The sequence below is a fragment of the Hyaloscypha bicolor genome, assembly GCF_002865645.1.
Source record: "Hyaloscypha bicolor E unplaced genomic scaffold K444scaffold_135, whole genome shotgun sequence".
NCBI classification, from domain to species: Eukaryota; Fungi; Ascomycota; class Leotiomycetes; order Helotiales; family Hyaloscyphaceae; genus Hyaloscypha; species Hyaloscypha bicolor.
In genome coordinates, this window is record NW_020194637.1 from 133,466 (window position 1) to 155,503 (window position 22,038).

General features: G+C 40.6%; 5 protein-coding genes across 5 annotated transcripts; 3 read left to right on the top strand and 2 right to left on the bottom strand.

Moving 5' to 3' along the window:
* Positions 1–4,058: 4,058 nt before the first annotated feature.
* On the top strand, positions 4,059–4,609 carry K444DRAFT_634518 (uncharacterized protein; the record flags this gene model as incomplete). The annotated part of the gene is made up of 2 exons (XM_024883752.1): positions 4,059–4,226; positions 4,271–4,609. 2 exons carry the CDS (start codon positions 4,059–4,061, stop codon positions 4,607–4,609), a joined length of 507 nt encoding a protein of 168 aa, XP_024731259.1.
* Positions 4,610–5,289: 680 nt separating this feature from the next.
* On the bottom strand, positions 5,290–6,114 carry K444DRAFT_539630 (uncharacterized protein; the record flags this gene model as incomplete). The annotated part of the gene is made up of 1 exon (XM_024875643.1): positions 5,290–6,114. A coding segment is annotated over one exon (825 nt), but the record flags the coding sequence as incomplete, so codon positions are not given.
* A 1,644-nt stretch (positions 6,115–7,758) lies between these two features.
* Positions 7,759–8,904, top strand: K444DRAFT_539633 (HET-domain-containing protein; the record flags this gene model as incomplete). The annotated part of the gene is made up of 1 exon (XM_024875645.1): positions 7,759–8,904. A coding segment is annotated over one exon (1,146 nt), but the record flags the coding sequence as incomplete, so codon positions are not given.
* Positions 8,905–9,581: 677 nt separating this feature from the next.
* K444DRAFT_634521 (uncharacterized protein) lies at positions 9,582–10,331 on the bottom strand (the record flags this gene model as incomplete). The annotated part of the gene is made up of 2 exons (XM_024883753.1): positions 9,582–9,739; positions 9,794–10,331. The coding sequence occupies 2 exons, from the start codon at positions 10,329–10,331 to the stop codon at positions 9,582–9,584; spliced, it is 696 nt and encodes a 231-aa protein (XP_024731262.1).
* A 1,482-nt stretch (positions 10,332–11,813) lies between these two features.
* Positions 11,814–21,751, top strand: K444DRAFT_597950 (putative vegetative incompatibility protein HET-E-1; the record flags this gene model as incomplete). The annotated part of the gene is made up of 5 exons (XM_024878510.1): positions 11,814–12,803; positions 12,864–13,002; positions 13,295–13,344; positions 18,449–18,462; positions 21,299–21,751. Exons 1-5 carry the CDS (start codon positions 12,068–12,070, stop codon positions 21,749–21,751), a joined length of 1,392 nt encoding a protein of 463 aa, XP_024731263.1. The 5' UTR covers positions 11,814–12,067.
* Positions 21,752–22,038: the final 287 nt, after the last annotated feature.

Below are 22,038 nucleotides of genomic sequence, written 5' to 3' on the forward strand. Positions count from 1 at the left end.
CATTATAATAGTATATTATTAAATAATATCTATATCCTAGAGAATCTTAGTAAGATTAATATAGTATGAAATCCGGATATATAATATAGAAGAAATAATATAGGCTCTAATAGATTAGCTTATAAAAAGGCATTTAAATTAGAAGCTAAAAGTTACTATAGTATTTAATATACTTTATATCTTAATTATATAAGATATTAGACTCTAGTAATATACCTCTAGAAGTAATACCTCTAAAAAATAGCCTCTAGAAATAGCCTCTAGAAATAACCTCTAGAAACGGCTAGTCCTAAAATCACTTCCTAGACCTCTAAAAGCGGTACCTCTAGGATAGCAGGCCTAGATTCGTTATTAGATTCATTAAAATATTAAGGGTATACCCAAACTATAGCTCTCTCTTTAGTTAATAATTAAATTACTAAAAGCTTAATTTTCTAATTAGGCTCCCAGGCTAGAAACGGGTTAGATAGTAATAGGTAGGATAGAAGTATTAAGATATATAAGGATATTTCTCTCTTTAAATTAACTATCTATTTTATTAGATTATTCTCTTACTACTGCTTCCGTATACTCTATATAATTAAGATAAGGCTATTTACAGACCCGAGCTTATCTCCGAGACATTCGAGGATATTTAATTCTTCTATAGCTATATCTAAAGAGAGGTGGTTTATATTTGACTTGTAAATATAGTAGAACTTTTTTAGGTAGGTAAATAATTAATAGGAAACTGCCTTTAAGAAAAGGAAATAATAAAGATCTTATTAAATATCTAGATAGCTTTAGTTATAGTATTTAATAGTATCTATTTCTGAGGCAATTTTCTTATTAGCGGAATTACTAGTTATTAATAGTAATTTCTGCCAAGATAGCTATCTTAAATCCTATACTATTTAGTATTTAAGGGTACTACTTTATTAAAACTAGTTACCTTAACTAGGGTATAGGTTAGGTACTTATTTATACTTTAAAAAAACGGAGAGCTCGCAAGTTAATATAGCTGAATCTGGGTTATTAGTACCGGTATAAGCGAGCCTACTTCCAAGTAGAAAGAAGGTCTAATAAAATTCCGGCTAGAGTAACTAGTATAACAGATTTGGGTAGAACCTTATATAAGATAGTAAAGTTAGAATACCCCTTAAAGCAGGCTTGAAACCCAAGCTCTTTATAGCTATATATAGCTTTATAAGTAGATACTTTCTGGTTATAACGGCTTTTAGGAATTCTGCTTTATATTAATCTATTATACTTAATAGAGTCTAATAACGGATACCAGAGTCTCTAGTAGATATAGCTAGGCTATAAAGCCAGACTTTCTGCCCGTCTTATAATATAGTACCTTATCTATATTCGGCTTTATAAAGGATTTCTTATACTTTAAGGTACTACTTAAGCTTTTAGCTCCGATATACAAATAATACTATTATAAGTCCGTTGCCTCTACTATACTATAGAACGGATAATGGATATAGGATAAAAGATTCTTGGTAGACAGATTAACTTAATTCTAAGCTATCTCTTCTAATTCTTTATATAAAGGATTTAACCCTACTAAATTAATATATAGAATTACCGGTTATTATAAGTTATAAATACTACTACCCTACTACTATCTCTTCCTTCTTCTTCCTCTTCCTTTCTTAAACAACTATATAGTATAATATATAATAGTGTTTCTATATAGCCTCGGCCTAATCTTATAATTCTTTGACTTATTCCCGAAACTACTAGTCGAGCTATAGATAAATATATAGGAGGCGGCTTTCCGGAATCGGGAAGGCAGGATTATTTTCCTTATCCTTAAATATATCTCGGCTCTATACTTACCTCTAATAAGTAATATTAATTATAAATATAATAGAGCTAAGGTATATTAATAGTACTTGAGTTTTACCTACTAAAATAATAGTAGTTATATTATATAAATCCTATTATACAGACTTTAGTTCCTGCTTTACTCTATATCTACTAATAATCTCAAACTATTATCTAGCGGATATATATTAATATTAGATAGGGAGGGTTATTTAATACCCGAAACAAGCTTCTAGTAACTACAAGTTCCCTTTATACTAGACTTTAGTATAGCAGGTATAAGGAAGAGGTAAACGGTATAGCTTCTAGTATAGGTTATATTATAATATTAGAATAGTTATATATTTAATATATAATCTATTATATACTAGCTTTATCTTACTTAGATAGTTAGTAGTAGCGGGGGTATAGTAAGGATCTCTAGTATATATTTAGAACTAGGGCAGGGAGCTGCTTTATAAAAACAATTACGGTACTTACTAATAAGACTAAGGAAGAATTCCGGACTTCCTTAAACTAAGGATAGACAGAACCTATTAGTAACAAGAAATTTGAGAAGGAATCTTACAAGCTAGTATTAAACTAGATAGATAATCCGACTACTTTATAATAAGCAAAGCAGATATTAGGTCTAATACCAAAATTCCGGATCTCTAGAGCTGGATTTTAAGGGCCTAATAATCTTAAAGAAGCAGAGGAAGAAAGAGATTACTTTATTACCTTTTATAGCTACTTGCTTGCCAATCTTATTTTCAATTATATATAAGATTTCTAGTATACGGACTTAATATACTAGTTTGCCTCCTACCTTCTACTTAGAGCTTTTAATTATTAAAGGAGTTATATAAAGCAGGGGAAGTAATAAGAAGTAAGGAAGAAACTAATTTATAGCTTTATAAGCTTTATAGCTTTATATTAAAGGCTTAAAATAATAATAATAGTACTTATAGTAAGTGCCGTTAATTGAGCTATAATTCCGTACTCTGATTCTTTATACTGGATTGCCTCTAATCCGAACTATAATAAGCTTAAAGAAATATAGAGAAGAATAGAGCTTTATATAAGATAATTAGTCCTTTAATAATATTACCAAATACGGTTATAACCGTTTAGGATCTCCTTTATAATACTTGCATAACCGGCTTCCCCTTAACAGAACTAGAGAGATAGTAGTATAGAGCTTCTCAAAATGCTTTCAATTTCTTCCAGAAATAGTACCTAACTCCGCCCCTTTCTCGAGTATATTACAAAATCAAACCAAAACCTAGCGACTCTGGAAGACGGAGACAGCGGCCCAGGAATAGCGCAGATTTGGCAGCTAGCAGGAAGTCTGGCTTACTAAACTTTTTAAGCGAACCTCCTATTCGCGACCCCCTTTTTAGCTCGCTTGCCAGCCTATTATATCCTTCGGCTGCCCTATCTAACCAAATCCTACCCTTCTACAAATCTATCAGTCCCCCCTATAGGTTTAATATTTAGTGGGAGGAGTGGGTTTTCAAAAATTTGATTCCAGTGCGCTCCCCCAATCACTCTCATCATTATCCGGATTGATTGTCCGCAGTAACGAGATGCTGAAACTAACTTAGGGCTTCGCTCATACTTTTCGTCTAACGTCCATCCCTGCGTACCGAAAAAACCGGTATACCGAAAAAACTTTCTAGTTTAAGGGTCTTAAACCTCCACCACATAAATATATAAAGTTATAATCTGTTTGCTACTGTTCTTTAGCTATTTCTCTACAAGGGCTCGACTTATAGTCAGAAAAATACTGCAGTTTGGCTATACTATCGATCGTCCTATTAAGAGCGTCAAAAGCTGCTGAAGCTATTGCCCCTTGCTCTATTATGACTATCAACCCGTCCCCAGAACTCGGGGCCGTGGTATAGGAGCTTCTATTAAGTTCAAATATAACTCTAAAGTTTGAAGACACAGAGCACAAGGAAATCTGCCTGCCGGATTTATCCGGACAAAAGTGGGAGGTACACAAAATGTTGCATCTTAATAAGCGAGGAAGGATTTATCGCCCTTACCTAATATTGTATTCACAGCCACTCGAGTCGTATTTTGATTACGCATTTTATAGATATCACGTGAAAGCGTGGCGCAATGTGGCGTTCTTCTAGAAGTTTCTACAAGCCACGCGTCCAGCTGTGCTCGCGAGCGATTTATGGAGCATCTGCGGCTCTGCTTCATTTCTGCTATCATCAGACCTGCGACTTCATCAAACGGCTGTCATAGACAAAATGGTACTGCAAAGAGATGTCCAGGGCAGGGTTTACAAATTCAAGAGCAGGTCAGAATGCTTGGGTTTGGGCATGCTTACTCTCGATGTCACAGACGTGGTGCGCAGCCACATGGTCCTCGTCCTAGGTATTGTGCCAGGAAAGTTGGATTATGTGAAAGTCATGACAGTGAGTGCTTAAAAGTTTAAATAGTTATCTGCTAACTCCTCCAGATTACCTCGACGCGGAAGGATCAGAGCGAATATGTCCCTATCTCGCCCACACCGAAGAAGGGCTTTGCAATCCAACTTCGACTTCGAGACTACCCCGGATGGTATCACGGAGATGCTGGCCTGTTCTTTACTACACTGCGAAAGAATTCATACCTAAAGATTGACTCGTCCTACGAGGTACCGATACAAATGTTAGTCGAGGAACCAGATTGTCTCGGCAATCCTTTAATGATTTGGCCTAAAAATCGAGGGGGTCTGGGAGAGCTTCGAGATCATGTTCAACGTCGTGATTTGATTCGCAAGAAAGAGAAGCAGAGAGAAGTGGAGGACGGTGTTTAACAAGCACTTGTTCTTATGAAGACCTTCAAATCCGCTCACCCGAAGTACCAGCTGGAAAGTCGGTATTTCGGTACCATATCGCAGGACGACTGTGGATATGTGTCTGTTCAACGATCAGATAACGCTCAGCTTCGTTTGATGGAGCTGTCGACGTAGGGCTATATAATACTGGACCATTCCAGTATGATATAGTCGAATGGGAGGTTACGAAATTCATACGCAGGAGTCGAGTGGAGTCGAGTGGTTTCTCACAATCTATAGATGGTTTGCGCAGTCGATGTGTCATGCAGCAACCGCTTGATGTGAATGAAATGTGATACGAACAAAATGAATGTTTCCAGCAACCGATCCACCCAGTGCTTCCACCAACGTCTACCTACTATTACATTATCTCTTCAAAGGTATTCGTGAAAGATAGAGAGCATGTATTACTCCAGCTCTGCCTCTAAAGAGCTGGCCTTGTAAGAAACGTCATCCATCATAGCCTCTTTCACTGCCCTCTGCTCCTGCTTTGCGAATATGCCTTCCCGGTCTGGATCAAGATGCTCTGGTGGTGTGCGTCTCCTCGCTGTAGCTTCGGCACGCTCGAGAAAGGTAAGTAATGTTTCCGCCGAGATGTGAATGCTTTGATTCTGAAGATACAGGATCAATCATCTCCCCTAAGAAAGCGACATATCTGTTCAATCGTAGTCCGAATCATTCTTCCAATAGGGATCATGTCTTCTCCGGTAATATTCCTCCGTCCACTGCTCGTCCTCTTCCTCTTGCTCTCTCTGCCATTCGAGGAGGAGCTGCTCATGATTATATGCATCGCAATCTTCTTTGTTATCGAATTCGACTCGGTCATCATCACTGATCCAAACTTTCTTCGGGAGTTTTGTGACCTCGACGGTCCATCCACGGTCGCGTATCTTTGTCCGATATTCGCTTAGATCCTCTGCGGTGTACACCTGGAAATTGACGATGATCTCTTTCAGTGATGGGATAGCCTTGAAGCGCGTGTCGAGCAAATCTAGTGCCTCTGCAGAGATAGGCGAATCGTCGAAGGCGTAGTTCGCGGAATCTGGTGGAAGCAATAGTTCGAGAGTAGTGATGCTTGTACAGGTATCTCGGATGAGTTCCAGATTTTTGATATGCGCTTCGTGAAGCATAGCTCCCTCATGCCGGAAATCGTGAAAGGTAGGGAAGGTAATGCAGATGTGGCGAATAAGGCTTGCTTGGGATCCGATCTGGCGAAGGAATGGGGCGATGTGAGGACTGTCCGTGGCAGATGGCGTCGAAACAAAAATATCAGGAAATCGAAAGCGGTTGTTGGAATACAAAAGTGAGCTGGCTTCGCCGTGTACCTTCTTATTGACGCGGAGGAGCGCCGGACAGAGACCTTCCCTTTTGGACCGAAACAGGGGCGGTGACGGAGGGCCATAGCTCGCTACGAAGACGATGGGTTCTGAGTGAACAAGGAGTTCCGAATAGATCTTGAGCCGGATCTCGATGACAAAGTCGAAGAACCTGAGGCCCGAGACTCGAGAAGGGCTGGGTGGCGAAGGTGAGGACGATGCATTTTGGTATAAGTGGGGTGAGTTTGCTCTCTTGTTCTGGAGAGCTTCTTTGACTCGAAAGGTCTGGTATACTCCTTCATGTTCTTTCAGCTTCTGCCACGCCTTATAAACATCTATCGGGTCATGTGGAGCAATCTCGCTCGCATGATATGTAAACGACCGGCCCCCCTCCAACCAATACTCGAGGTTATGAAAGTATTGCTTGGCCACGATGTAGACCTCCCGCAGATAGTTGGCGACCTCTGGATCGTGCCTGACGAGCTTGGACGAGAATCGCAGGAAGTACTCGCATCGATATGGAATTATAGCACCCTCGCCGAATTGGAAGTATATATAGGCGTCTTCAGCTCCCGGCTCTCCGACAATACAGATGAGAGGTTTCCCTGTAACGGGGTGGACGGCGTCTTTGTATTTTTGCAGTACTTCTTCGAGGAAGTGGTCGTAGAGGCCCTGGCAGCTAGAATTGAGGGCTGGGTAGATGTCGAACCCCTCATCGACTCCCATTGTGTATATCTCATCGAATGATCGGCCGGTGAGTAATGTGTGGGAATTGAACCTGTACAGCACAGTTTGTTTGCGAAGATATAGGACTCTCAAAAGCTGGTCTCGTCAACCTTTCGAGATGCGGGGGCTTGGCCGCATCGCCTAACCAGAAGAGGAAGCGCTGGTGTTCGCTCGCTGGCGAGTCACGCGTGGTTTAGCCTCTCGTCAGCCACTCCTGAACAGCCACATGCTTTGCAAATGATTACATAATTGAAAATTACAGCGTAAATGTTGTGGGACATGGGTGCCAGCCTGCGGCTCACACGAAGCCTTCGAAATTGATTGGAGTATTGGAACATTGGAATGTCAATTGGAAAACGTTAAGAATAAGTAGCTCGTACGTGTAAGGTGGATGGAATCGAAAAGATCGACTGCAGTGAGGCGTCTGAAACAGCGAGGCAAGCCACACCACCAAGACAAGAATATTCACACTAAGCCTATATGAGTTAGCGACTTTATTGCAGGCAGCAGTCAATGAGGAGATAACGTTGACACTTTATTTACGTCATATGCTATATTCGAGGAGTCATAAACCACTAAAAAATGTCTCTACCATCTTATTACACAGCGTCCACCAAAGAACGCCGAGATCCACCCTTCAATAATCTCTGCGGCCAATGTAAAAAAGACTTTCCGCCTGGACAGACCTGGACCTGGACCTGGAAATGTTGCGAGGACATCGAAAAAGGCACAACTGTGAGAATATCAAGTACACGGAAGCTCATAGACTCTGCAAAAGGCGGCTGTCATCTCTGCATTTTGATATTAGGAGCCTTTCATGAGACATTCTTTGCTGGTACTGATGGCAAAATCTTCGGCTTCGATGAAGGCAAATATCAGCTACAGGCTGTGCAAGACATTCCTGGTTGGACACTGAAGCTCTTTCTAGACTGTCCAAATCTCCGACGTCTTTCAGATTTGAGCTTCCCATCGGATGATCTAAGAGTGGACTTACTACTTTTGTTGCTTCATGACCAACCTAAGGAATTCAACACAGGGAAAGGTGTTTGGACTCTTGATACCACTCGAGCAGGGACCATATCCCAGATGGATTCTGTTCAGATAGACTCCGTGTGCAACCTAGGCTCATCTGCCATTGTTCAGATCAAGACCTGGATGGAAGTGTGCCAGCGAGATCACCAAGTGTGCAAAAACCGACAGGATATCCCGTTTTCTGCAACCGAGCCTCAATTTCGACTCATTGATGTCGGTAACAGTGTGGAAAGTGCTGTTTATCTCGTATACAGCGGAGATATAGTTGGAGACTTCAATTACATCACATTGAGCCACCGTTGGACAGAGGAGACAGATAAGACAAAACTTACGCGATCCAACCTCCACCAATATCTCACGTGTATGCCATATATGGATTGGCCGGCGACGTTTCGTCAAACGATTTCAATAGCACGTCAGTTACAAATCAAATATGTCTGGATAGATTCTTTATGTATCATTCAGGACCAGCAAGACTGGGCTGTTCAGTCACAACTCATGCATAGGATCTATGCAGGCGGAGTATTGAACCTAGCAGCAGTTACAACGCCAACGATGGCAAATGGCCTCCAACTCCACCGCGATCCTTTGGAAATATCACCATGTATCCTCTCTGGTCGAGTTCCAGAATATGGTACTTCTGTCCGTTACTTCTTGTGCTGGCGCCCCAACGAATTTAGAGATCGCGTGGACAATTCACCACTCTACCAGCGTGGCTGGACTTTCCAGGAGCGTCTACTATCAAAGCGGACCGTTCATTTTGGGCCCCAATTATATTGGGAGTGTGCAGCTTTACACGCATCTGAGACGTTCCCGATTGGTGTTGATACCCCGGATCAGCCTACATTTGTTGACGACTTTGTGCAGAGGCTAAAGACTCAGCTCCAAACTCCGAGGCAAGGCGAGGATAAAGCACGAGCAGCTCGAGATCTACACAGCATCTGGTGTTCTATTGTGAGATTCTACTCAAAAACCGAGCTCACAAAAGAAAGCGATAGGCTGGTCGCCATAAGCGGTATAGCAACTAGTATTATGAACCTGTATGCATTCCAGTCCGACGAATACATTGCTGCCACATGGAAACCATGTCTTCCAGAACAGTTGTTATGGGCCCGAGATGAAAACTGCTCTCACTGGAGCAAAGACAAAGGGAACTTTGACTATGCACCATCCTGGTCGTGGGCCTCATGCTCTGGTAGAACGAGGTTTACGAAACTTAACTTCCGACCACCATTTGGCCGTACATACCTTATCAGAGTTGACTCAATTGGCGATTTTGAGAAGTCAGCCGGTATACCCCAAAAAGAGTCTATGCTATTGGGTGGCAACTTAATTTCAGTGGTATTCAAGCCTGAAATCTGGAAAAGACGACGTTTTGAGCGAAACTTCTATGTCGCTGCTTCCGAGGTGCACAAGAATACGTCTAGTAATAGCCAAATTCTCATCGAGCTCGATAGACCAGTCCCATCTTGCATTAGTCACACAAAGCTATTGCCCGTGTGGAATGAATTAGGGACAATTGAGGGTCTTTTCCTAGGCTTAATGAAAGAAGCCAGTAACGAAGTGGCAGTTTATCGACGGCTTGGTTATTTCACTTGCCAATCTCATGATTTGTATGGCGAGGCCGGTGTTTGTATGAATGAGCTAGAGTCAGAGACAGAGCACATTCTCCAGACAACACCACTGTTCAAATTGGTATAAGAGCTCAGGTTGCTTATGCAAAGACCCAGGCTATACCGTCTTCTATCACATCTCGCCACACCTTGAATTCTTCGTAGTGGGAAATCCAGTCGAGCGGAGCTCTAGCTCCAAAGTTTCGTGCAAAACCATCAAAAGGGGTTCCCTATGGCCAAGTGCAGTATTATTCTCACGATTTCTCAACCTAGAAGTTTCTTGCTACTGCCGTCAGGAAATCCAACCCTATACTTTCCCAATGCAGCAATTTGAGGTACATCTTCTTCTGTCATTTGACCTGTTCTAAACCTCTCTATTGCACCTGTCTCGATGGCCGAATATATTTCCGGATGCCGAACTTCTACAGATACGGATTAAATCAAAGAGATAAGACAGTTATTTGAGGGCAACTCACTGTGTTTCTCCAACTCTCTCTCGAAATTCCTATCTGATTCTACCTTCTTCTCGAGATACTGATTTTCGTACATCTTTTTGATAACCCTCGCAGTAATATCCACCATAGTCAGCGGCGTATTAATATACTCATGATCCATACCCAAACTTCCTTCGTGCTTTACCAGAATGACGTCCCCCTTGAAAAAGAGTCGTTCCGCTGGTGGGGCGAATTTAATAACGTCTCTGCAGGCCTGATTAACTGGCAACTTGGGGGAAGTGGTATAGTAAAGACAATAGTTCCCCCAAGTGTCCGGGTTTTCAGATTGTAACCAGTCCCTGCTTGGGTTATTGTCAACCTGGAAGTCGACGAAATCTCGTTCTAGGAAAGCGGGCTCCAGCCATGGCCTTAAGTCTGGGAGGTAGTCATAAAAGTCGACCGAACCATCTCCTTCGGATTTTTGTTTGATACTGTATGATACAAGCCGAACTGAGGTACCATCGGCAGGGAAAATAAGAGCACTCCGCTGAGTAGCACTGTTCGAGTTGCCAACTTCCATCATTCGTGACTTCTACCGTACTGTCTTGTGCTGTACTGTGGTATACTGGGGAGGTCGGAAAGGAGAAGGCGATCGACGAATAATACCGTGAGCCTACAGGAGACTGTGAGTAGGATACTAATAAGGGAAATCTAGTATGCAGTCGTACATTGGGACGAGCAGAAAATCAGGATAATGCTGGATTATAGGGAGTTGAGTGGTGGCAAGTGCGGGGAAAGCAGGGTTACGGTCTAAGACCGATTTTCGTGCCTCAGGCACCGAAGTCATTACTAAGCTAGATGTGGCGTACCAGGCCACAGAACCTCCAGCCACTAATCGCATTTGTGCCTAAGGCTTCATAATTGAAATTACAACGTAAATATTGCGGGGTTGTTTTGCACCAACCAAAATCGTCTCGCTTTGATCCGAGGTACAGATCCGCGTGGCGATCTTGCATGAAATCTGCACGCCACAGCAGCCACCAAGGCTAATGACGATTCCCTGCATCGTAGTGAGGCCTGAGAGCTCGGATAACTCCTTTATAAGTATTAGGGATGGTATAAGCTCGGTGGTGGAAGCTATAGTAGAGGAAGTCTATTACGCTATAAAAGGATACTCTTTGCAAATCAGGCGTGAGGGCGACGATGCGAACGTGATTTTCTAGTAGGAGGGGTTCAGGGTGTCCGGGAGTAGCTATGGAACATAATTTATTAAAAATTATAAGAGATATTAAAGTGTGCATAGATTTTAAAATGCTCAAAGTCAAAGTAACGTCTATCCCTGCGTGCCGAAAAACCCGGTGTGCCGAAAAAACTTCACAGTTTGGAGGTCTTAAATCTCCACCACATAAATATATAAAGTTATAATCTGTTTGCTATTGTTCCTTAGCTATTTTTCTATAAGAGCTCGGGTTAAAGGAAGAAAATACTACAGTTGTAGCAATGCTCTCGACCGTCTCGTCGACAGCGTTGAAAGCGGCTTTGTCTGTTCCCCCCTGTTTTATTATAGCCACCAGTCTGTCTCCAAGTTTCGGGGCAATAACATGAAGGTTTAATTAAGAAAGAATAATACCTCGAAGCTTTAAAGACACGAAGTACAAGAAAATCTACATGCCGAGTTTATCCGGGCAGAGGGGGAGGCACACAAAAAACTAAGCGAATTTATTACACTTATATAATGCGTATTAACAGTCACTTTACTCGTATTACTTTGTCCATTATACCAAATTTATATAAAGTGTGGCGTTCTTCTAGAAACTTCCATAAGCTGCCGCGTGCCTGCTTTCGGTCTACTGTGGGCGCTGATATACAGGTTCTTCCTTACCACAATTTGCGCCTTAGTGGTGGAAAGGTGTCAAGGCCTGAAGGGGCTGTGGGGATAAATATGGGTGTATATTGGTATATGTAAAGGAATGATGGTGCCCTAAAGGCGGGGAAGAAGCTATATATAAATCTGTGTGTGGCCTGTGCGTAGCACGTGACAAAAGGCGATGCATGGCTCGATCGCGCATCCGACTTGGAATGGCCCAGACAGCCGCCATGATCTTCTGCAGTGGCTAGCCGCGATCAGCTGGTCTGGCGCTTGTAGCGATGATGCGCAACCACGCCATGCCGCGAGGCTGTCGCCAAGCTGAGTCGTACGAGCACAACCTCGACCGAACCTGTCTCCCACCCAAACAAATATATGCATATCGACCCTTCGACAACTATCCACCGACATTATTTCGTTCAGAGATTCTCTCCGATCCTATCTGAGTCATGCGCCTACTACACTACAACGACGATGGCGAGTTCAGCCTGACGCAGTTCTTTGACGATATTCCCCCATATGCTATCCTCTCGCACATATGGGGACTGGAGGAGGTCACCTTCGGGGACATGATGGATAGGAACATGACGAGCAAGACTGGTTTTGATAAGATTCGATTCTGCGGAGAACAGGCCAGACGCGATGGCTTGCAATACTTCTGGGTCGATACCTGTTGTATCGACAAAACGAGCAGCGCTGAGCTCGCAGAGGCTATAAATTCTATGTTTCGCTGGTACCGCAATGCGGCGAAATGCTACGTCTTTTTTTCGGACGTTCCGAGACCGACCGTCGGTAGTGAGGACCGGCCCTACCAGCTTCCCTGGGAATCGGCACTCCGAGCAAGCAGATGGTTTACTCGAGGCTGGACCCTTCAAGAGCTTATTACTCCGGCATCAGTTGAAATTTTCTCTAAGGATTGGGAGCGTCTAGGTGACAAAAATTCCCTGGAGCGACTAATCTGCGAGATAACAGGAATTCCTAGCAAAGCTCTTCGAGGAACTCCGTTAGCGGATTTTAGCATGACTGAACGAATGTTATGGGCAGAACCCCGTCAGACAACTCGCGAAGAAGATATGGCATACTCGTTGCTAGGCATCTTTGACGTATATATGCCGCTTATATACGGCGAAGGGCGAGAGAATGCCGCAAGGCGGCTCCGAGAGGCAATTGACGGAAAGGAGAAGGGTATATCGCTCTTATTTGATTGAGGATAATAAGTTATATAGAGGTTATTGACTTAGATAGGGATCAAATACGAGGACTTTTCGATCCCGTTTAGTCTCTCTACAGCCTCTGACATCGAACATTTCGTAGCAAGAGAGGATGAGCTTGGAGAGATATACAAGGCACTGAGCGGCGACGGCTCCCGCCGTACTGTAGTGGGGTTTTTTCTCTCTTGTCCCGTGACTACCGTCACGTGTCCTGCTTCCCAGGCATGCTGGCGCTAGTTTAAGGGGTTGCATAAGACCTCCGTCCATACGTACGATTAGCCTTCCCAATATATCAACCTTCGGAGCCCCTTATTTTTGACTATTCGTATTATTTCTTTGCTGGTGCTGAGAGTCTTAATATTATTACTTCTACTTATTTAGCTTCCTACCCTCTTTACCTCCACCCACGCATCCAACGCCTATATATGGTCCGATATCCATATAATAATCAAATCCCCATTACAGTACCGTTATTCTTTATAGCCTCGGCGGAATCGGCAAGACGCAACTGGCTTGTCACGGTAAAACGTTGATGTGTATAGAAGTTGATTGATTCATGGCCCTTGTAGGCAGGAACTAACTATAAAGGTAGTCGCATCGGCTAGCTACGTCGAATGACGTAACAGGTGCCCGTCGCAAAAAGAGATAAACGACGTCCTCGTCGTAGTACGCTCTGCTGTAAAAAGAATAATCGTACATGGGTATAAAAGAAAGTAAAAAAAATTAAAAAAAAGGAAAGAAAAACAAAAACGAAACACTACGCTATAAAGTCCGTTCTTCTCCGTTTTCCACCGCCCTACTCTTCGTCCGCCGACTCCTCCTCAAACAGACCGTCGTTACCAAGGGCGTAGCCCGTGGGCTGGTCCTTTTTCTCTCCGCTCTTGCTCTTAAATCTCCCGTTGCTGAGGCGGGCCCATCCCGGTGGGACTTTAAATCATTATTTTTGGACAGGTTCGGTGGTCTCATTCTTCACGGCCTTCTTCGCAGGTATCTTCTTCTTAGTCTTCTTCGCCTTTGGTAGTGGTACAGATATATTATCGCCGGCCTCTGATACCATATGCCAAGGGCTAATACGACCTTTAAAGCCAGTTAAATCGGACTGGGTTTGGGGATATTCCTTGCCTATCTATATCGAGAACCACTTTCGAATTTCCTCTATCTTGGTATTATCGAGGGTAGGCGGTAGGTAGTTATAGATAGGAATAACTTTGATATCGTTGCCATAAAAGACTCTCATTATACGATTAATAATATCCGACTAACGAGCCTTTTCGACTCTTGTAGTAATGTCGCCGACATTGCTCTCCTTTGGATCACGCTTTCCTTGGATAATCTCAACTAATAGCTTCGTATTATTAAGTAGTATAGTCATAAGGAGGATTGCATTTACGCCGGCTCGGATTACTTCTTTACAGTATACGGCTATCTCCGTCGGGCTTGGCTTCTTTATCTTAGGAGCGGCCTTCGAGGATTTTGGTGGTACGACTACGGGGATATCTTGGTCATTATCAGTAGAGTTTTCGACCTTGCACTTTTTTCTGGGATTTTCGTCGTCGGTATTCTTGTCCGTATTATTATACTCGTCTTCCTCGGGATCTTCGGGAAGGACAGAGTACAGCTTTCATTCATAGACCTTCTTAGGCGGTCTGCTAGGACGGCATTTGACTAGAGTAAGGATATTATTATCGTCATTATCTTCTTTATTATATACTGGCTCAGCCGCCTTGAGAACGGACTTATATATCTTCTTAATATATACTACGAGAGCGTTTCGTTCTTTTGGGTACTTGTCTAGCAATATCTGAATTCTTGGGTAATCTTCGGGATTGCCGACGGTATCAAAGAAGTCCTTGAAGTCCTTATTAGTAGGGGCGTTATTCTTCTCTAGCTTCTTACGAACTCGGCAATATACCGGTTATAATAATAGAACGCCTTTAGTTAGTACGGGGGATACTATAGTAGTAGTAATAGCGAGTTATATGGTATTTTTCTATATAGTAGTATAATAATTATAGTAATCGCTATAGCTATACGTATTCTATACTATTTGGTATTAAGGAAATACTTCTTCGGTTATAAGGAAAATAAATATCCTAGTTTATACTAGTATATAGCTATAGAAACGTAATAATATTTCTTATATATATACTCGGTAATAATAATCATTACTCCATAATTACTATTCGGTATTTCTCGCCGGCCGACCGCATTTCTTTACGGGAACCATTCCCAACCGCTCTTTGTAATCTGCCACTAGTTCTAATACATTACCGAGAACCTCCGCTAGCTACTAGTTATTATACTCATTTCTCTATCCTATGTATTTTATCAAGTACTTAATATAGTTTCGTCTACCATACTTCACCGTTCTTTTATCTATGATATATTTGAGCTCCCAACTTTACTAGTCCTTATTATTACCCTGGATATCCTCTACTAGTTCTTTTCCTTGGATCGACTCTCGTCCATATAAGTCTTCGCCTTTTGGGGCAGGTTCTAGGTAGGCGACGGAGATTACGGGATATATCTTCTATTATTAAGGGAGTTCTAATTTATATACCAATCTTCTAACCCGGCGAAGTACTTTAAAAGGTCCCGTCCATTATTCCGTTAGTTTTCTATTCGGGTAACCCGGAAGGTAATATCCCCTATATAGTCTCAGGTAGACAAGGTCTCCGATATCTATCGTAATTAGCTTATACTTTATATTATAGTATTATTTGGTAGTATTATTGGCAAAATCCATAGCAATTTATATATCGCATTATCGCAGTTTCCGGATTATATCGGGTAGTTCGTTCTCGGTATTACCTACTAGAAGGGATAGGTTTGTAGCTAGGCGGAAGCCGCTAATATACTCGTTTAGTAATATTTGGATTATAGCTATCCAGATATTATTTAGGGCTAATTAGAAGGGAATAATCTCTATAAACCAAGCTTGGTCTGGATAAAGGAAAATAATATACCATAGACTAATCTCTATAGTCTAGTTCTTTCTTTCGGAAGTACTATCTATCTGTAGATACTATATCGTTAATATAAGGAGTTTCGTCTTTAAGTAACGGAATACGCCTCTCTAGAAGTTAGAGACGAATTTGCGGTCTCTATTAGAGATTATCCCTTACAGAATACCCTAATCGAGTAATAGCCAAAAGGTTATACAGATCATAGCCCAGTCTTCGGCCGAATACGTACTATATCCTGGGATAAGTAGTATTTTCTTACTCGCCTTATAAGATTATATTATTATATAATCAAAAAAGTTATATCCGTCGATTTTCTATGGGCTAACTACTAGAATTATTAGTAACGCCATTATGAAATCCATAGTAATAGTATAGTACGGAATTAAGATTATCTTAATTAGTTATAATTTGCCATATAGGTATTTCCTGGACGTTTAATTAAACAAGCATACGGGGCAGTAAAGGATATACTCTTCGAGTCGTTTTTTAAGCCAAGGGATACAGAATTCGTCTAGTTCGTAAAGTATTCTTTCCATATCAAAGTGGAAACGGTTATAGGCCATACTAATTACTTTATTAGTAACCGTATTAGGAATATATAGATGGAGGCGGGTACTAATAACGTAATATAGGAGTCCGTCCTTAATACGAAATGCCACACTATTCTTTTCTGCTTATTCTGGGAGGGAATCTTCTTCTGGGATTCCCAGAAGTCGGAATATACGTATAAACTTTGGGTTAGTCCGTAATCCTTTAATTAATTTTATCTTGAAGTCAGGGTATATAATGGTCTCTATTATAAATAGAATATATTCCAGTTTATTATCTGCCGAGATATCTCGTTATTCTATAGCCTTTAATTATAAGAGTATATCCGGAATAATATTTAGCCTGCCCGGATAGTATCTAATATCCAGGTCGAATTAGGATAAGTAAATAGAGGCATATACTAGTCTCATATTCGCTTTAGAGATATTAGAAGTATTTAAATTCGTTCGTTTATATATGCCTCTCGTTAACGTATGGTCGGTAAGGATAATAACGGAATGGTTACTAGATTGGATTATTAGGCGGAGCTTCTAATAGGCCCATACTAGTCCTGCAACTTCTAGTTCGGTAGTATAATAGCGCTTTTCTATAGTACTTAGTAGCTTACTCATAAATATTACCGGCTATATATATTTAGCTAATAGCTTGGCGGTTATCTCCGTCGGTTAAACGCCTGGTATAAGGTAGAAAACCATAACCGTAAAGCCTTACTTTACTAAAGCGTCTAGGTTAAGGAATAGGATCTTTCCTAAAAAGAAATATACCAGGAATCTCGGCTTTATTAGCATTTCCTAAAGAGCTTTAAAGGCCTTCTCTTCTGCGGGTATAAGTATATAGGTGGTTTTGGCAATATAGCCGTAACATTTTCCTCCCGTCGCTCCTATTTCTTTTCCTACTTCGAGTAATACTATTTTTCATTACTATATTAGCTTAATAACCTAGGTATAACTTGGTAAGTATAGTTATAGCCATCCGGTCATACTAATATATGTCTCTAGTACTTTTAAGGTTATCGGGAATTCGATATTCTTAAATACTATAACTCTATCCTCTATTATTAATATACCTAGGGCATTAATAAGGTAGCCAAGTAATCTTACTGAGATATATCCGATAAATGACTTCTTTATAGAGAGGAAAAGTCAAAGCTTGGAGAATAGTTAAAGGATAGTTTCTAAATAGTAAATATACTATTCTATTATATCTGAGAAGATAATAATATTATTAATAAAGTTTCGTATAAAGTAGGCATATATCCGCAGCTACTTATCTATAAAGCACTATATATATTAGACCGAGTTACGGAAACCTATTAGGATAACGTTTAACTATTCTAGCCCCCTATAGCTAATTACTATAAAGCAGTTACAATACTCTTTAGTAATAAGGAATTAGTAGAAGAACTACAAGCTATCTATAACGGATATGGCCTTCTTCCCTCGAAGTATATTAATGAGATCGGATTATAAAAACATAGAATAAGTATCCGGGACCACAAGCTTGTTTATAACTTATAGGTTAATAACTAGGCATTCCTTAGTAGTAACGAATACTAGTATTATAAAGGGGATTAGTCCTATAATATATTTCATTCTACCTTTCTCCTATAAATCATTAAAAACGCGATTAATAATAGCTCTGTACTTAATACTAATAGGGAACTTCTTTTATATAATTCGTTTATTCTACTAGCCCTCTATAAGTAGTATTCTCATGTAATCTTCCTATAGTATATTAATAGGGCCGCAATCCGACTAATACTTCTGGTAGTGGCTAATAAGGTTATATAATGCTATTACTATATTAGGGTTAATATTACAAATATGGATACCGTTTTCGTATATAATCTCAGGGATATTCTCTGGCTTATTAATACCGAAGTTATATTATTATTGCCTCTAGGACGGCTTCTCGTTATTACCGGGATTATCGGGAAACTCCTCCGTCCGATATTCTATATATCCATTATTATAAGTATATTCTATTATATAGAATACCTATTCTTCTATATCTCTTAACTTCCCGAGTTTCGTATCCGGAAATATTATCTTCGCCATATTAGAGTTATTAGTAATACTTACGAAGTTTATATAGTCGAGAATAGTATCCTATACTCCCGTATAGTACCCTTTAAAGAAGTATATTCTATTTACTAGAACTGGTTTATAGTTAGTAGGAATAAGTACTATAGAGTATAGTAGTATAATAACCTTTCGTATAGCTAGTATATTATGATTAATCTTGGGGAAACGGTTAATTACTATAATATTTATAATAAGATCTTTACATACCCCGATAGTAAGTATTAAGTCTCGGTAATTAATAATAGATAACGTTTGCTAAAGGAACTCTATACCAAGTAATAGGCCGGGTTCTAACTAAGTCATTACCCAGGCTATAATAAAGATCTTTCCGAATCATTCTTCTCTATCCAGTTTGCCTATAATATATATAGGAAAGATTACGCATCTCGTTAACGTAAACTCACTTGCAATGCCCTTAAAGGACATCTTCTATAAATCATTATATATTACTTCTATATGGCCTTTTAACTAGTTTTCTCTAATAACTAGCCGGGTATAGCTAGTATTAATATAGTATAACTTCTCCGCTTGGCTTAGCGAGAATCGGGTCAGTAGTTTTATATAGGTATATATGATATAGTTATTCTTATTATTATATTTACATAGCTCTGCTTTAATAATATCGAGGCCTATTAGAGTTAGTAGAGTTTTTAATATCTGTTTATTATAAGTATTTATAAAGATATATTTAAATATCTTTATTCGAGAGAGAAAGATCTTCTTATACTTTTTGCATATATATAGATTAATTACATTAGTTATAGCTAGGTAGCCAATATCTTGCGGTTTATTTCTATTATTATCGGGGAAGTATGGGTATATAAACTCCTCTATTATAATATAGCCGCTTTCTTCTAATTCTCTATTGTATTCCGTACCATAATCTTCCGGGATATTAATATAGTCCGATCCGTAGTTAGCTCCTTCTCCGTACCGGTAATATCTATAATATTACCCTATATACTCCCGCTTAGAGTACGGCTCTTTAAAGTAAGCCCGAGGGTTCCCTTGGTCGTCTCTATAGGATACTATAAGTAGGTTACGGGACCGGGCTAGTAGTAGCGGTTTATTCTATCTATTATTAGTATTACTATATACTGGCCCTTGTGGCTTCTATATCTACTATGGCCGAGTCTGCTACTATAGCCGGGGGATAAAGGGTCGGAAGCCGGAGTTTTAATATCGGTCATTATATCTCTGGCCTCCTCGAGAATCAGTACCTTTATAATTAAAGTGCGGCGGCCTCTATATATAGCAGGTATATACTCTTGCCGCAAGCATATTATACCATACTTCCTGCTTTACTACTAGATTCTTTAGCCATTCTAATACTACGGTTTTCTCGTCCGGAGCCATGACTTGTAGTCGGAATTCGGGGTCTAGGTTATTATAGATATAAGATAGCTACTAGTATGGCTTTTCTATTTCCGCTACCTTAGTATATCTCATTACTATAGCTACATAAGTATATATATCTCGGCCTTTCATGGCATTATCCTATATATAAACCTCTACGGAGAGTTTTTTTATTACCGTTAGTATAGAGTCCTTAAACCGGTTAATAAGGGCCTTGGCCCAAATTTTGATACCTTCCGGTACGAAGCGAAATACAAGTCAAGTAGTCTCTTTGATTTCTTCTATATACTACCGTTATATAATACCTCAGAGGCAGGAATATAGGTTTCCTCGAATAATTACGTCTCTTCCTTCTCGTATATTAAACTTGAATAAGTCAATAAAAAGATAAACGTTTTTCCATACCGTAGCCTTACCCTAATATTCATAATTAATCTCGTCTAGTAATATAGGGTCAAAAAATCCGATATCTTCTGGTAACTAACATATAGAAACGCCGCCGGCGTTTACTTGGTTAAAGTCATTACCGAATCCGAGAGTAAAGTTATTCTGACCGAGATTATTTTGACTATTATTATTCTGACCAAAAGAGCTTTGTTCATTTGATCCAAGGCCATTGGCTCCTCCTGAGCCGACTCCCGTATCCGCTTGTTCTCGTTATTACTATCTGTCTCGGGTATCCAGAGCGGTATTAATTAAGCTTGCGATCTCGGACGCTATTTCGGGTAATAGCAAGGGTTACTTGTCTCGCCGGATACCGGTATCCTCTCCCGCTTGCGCCCCGTCCGGCATATTAGTCCTTCGTAATATTTCCTCTGTAATATCGCTCGGTGGTATGGACTCGACTCGTTAACCGCTGGGATAGGTGCCCTGAACACCGCTTCCGCTTTTGGACGGTGCCTGCGAAGCGTCTGGTAGGTATCTATCGCAGAATGTATTAAATCTTCGTATTACCTCTCCCAATTTCGATCTATTAATTGCCTAATTAGATGGGTATGGGTCGGTCGGTAGAGGAACGTATATAATTAGGTCTGTAGACGAGGAACGACTATAGTGGCCCTCTGAAGTATATCGTATAGCCGAGAAGTGAGGGTATACGGCAACGAGTTTATCGATAATATCGTCGACGACCTTCGTTCTCTCGGCGTATTTGTGCTTCGTTATTCGGAAACTATATAACTGGTATACGAGCTTGATAAAGTCGTCTGGCAGCGACTGCATCGTTATTGAGTGCTTCTAGTCGCGGATAGGCTGGACGGATAATAGTCGATAACGACTCGATTAAACGGTTTTGGATGGGTTTGGATGGCGGAAAACGGGCTCGGGTCTGCCGAGGGTCCCCAGTCGAGTTATCGAATAGATAACAAGACAATTACTACCATTTGTTACGGTAAAACGTTGATGTGTATAGAAGTTGATTAATTCATGGCCCTTGTGGGCAGGAACTAACTACAAAGGTAGTCGCATCGGCTAGCTACGTCGAATGACGTAACATGGCTATTGCGTACGCAAAGCGGTATAAGGACAATTACTCGGCGATATTCTGGCTCAATATCAAGAATAAAGATTCTCTAAAGCAGAGCTTTGCTAAGGTGGCAAGGCAGATACTATATGAATACCCCTTGGCCCGCTGGCTTAGTAACATTAATATGAAAAACCTCGACAATATTATTAATGCTATTAAGTCATGGCAAGGTTTGCCATATAATACGAGATGGCTAATAATATATAATAATTACGACAACCCAATACTAGCAAGTAACAAAGATCCTGCTACAGTGGACATTACAAAATATATTCCCGAAGTATATCAGGGCTCAGTACTTATAACCATACAGTCGTCGGAAGTTGAGATTAGTCATCTTATACAAGTGAAAAAGCTAGTAAATATACGTAATAGTCTCAAGATTTTGTCGAATGCGTCGCGCAGGAAGGAAGTAATGGATGGTAAGCCCTATCTAACGTAGTATAAGTAGTATTAATCTTTACGCAGACGCGGGTGCATTAAAACTCGCTGAAGTATTGGCAGTGTGTCAAATGATTAGATTAGATTAGATTAATGGCCATTAATCTAATCTAATCAAGGAAATTTACCATTAATCATATTCTAATCATAATCTAATCAGATTAATCGATTATTAATTGATTAATTTGATTAATGGAGCACGTGATTAGACACGTGATAGCGCTAGCCGCATCGGGAGCGCGCTTTACCGCATTAGGGCTACGGCCACCTAGCGGCGGCCTGGGCCGC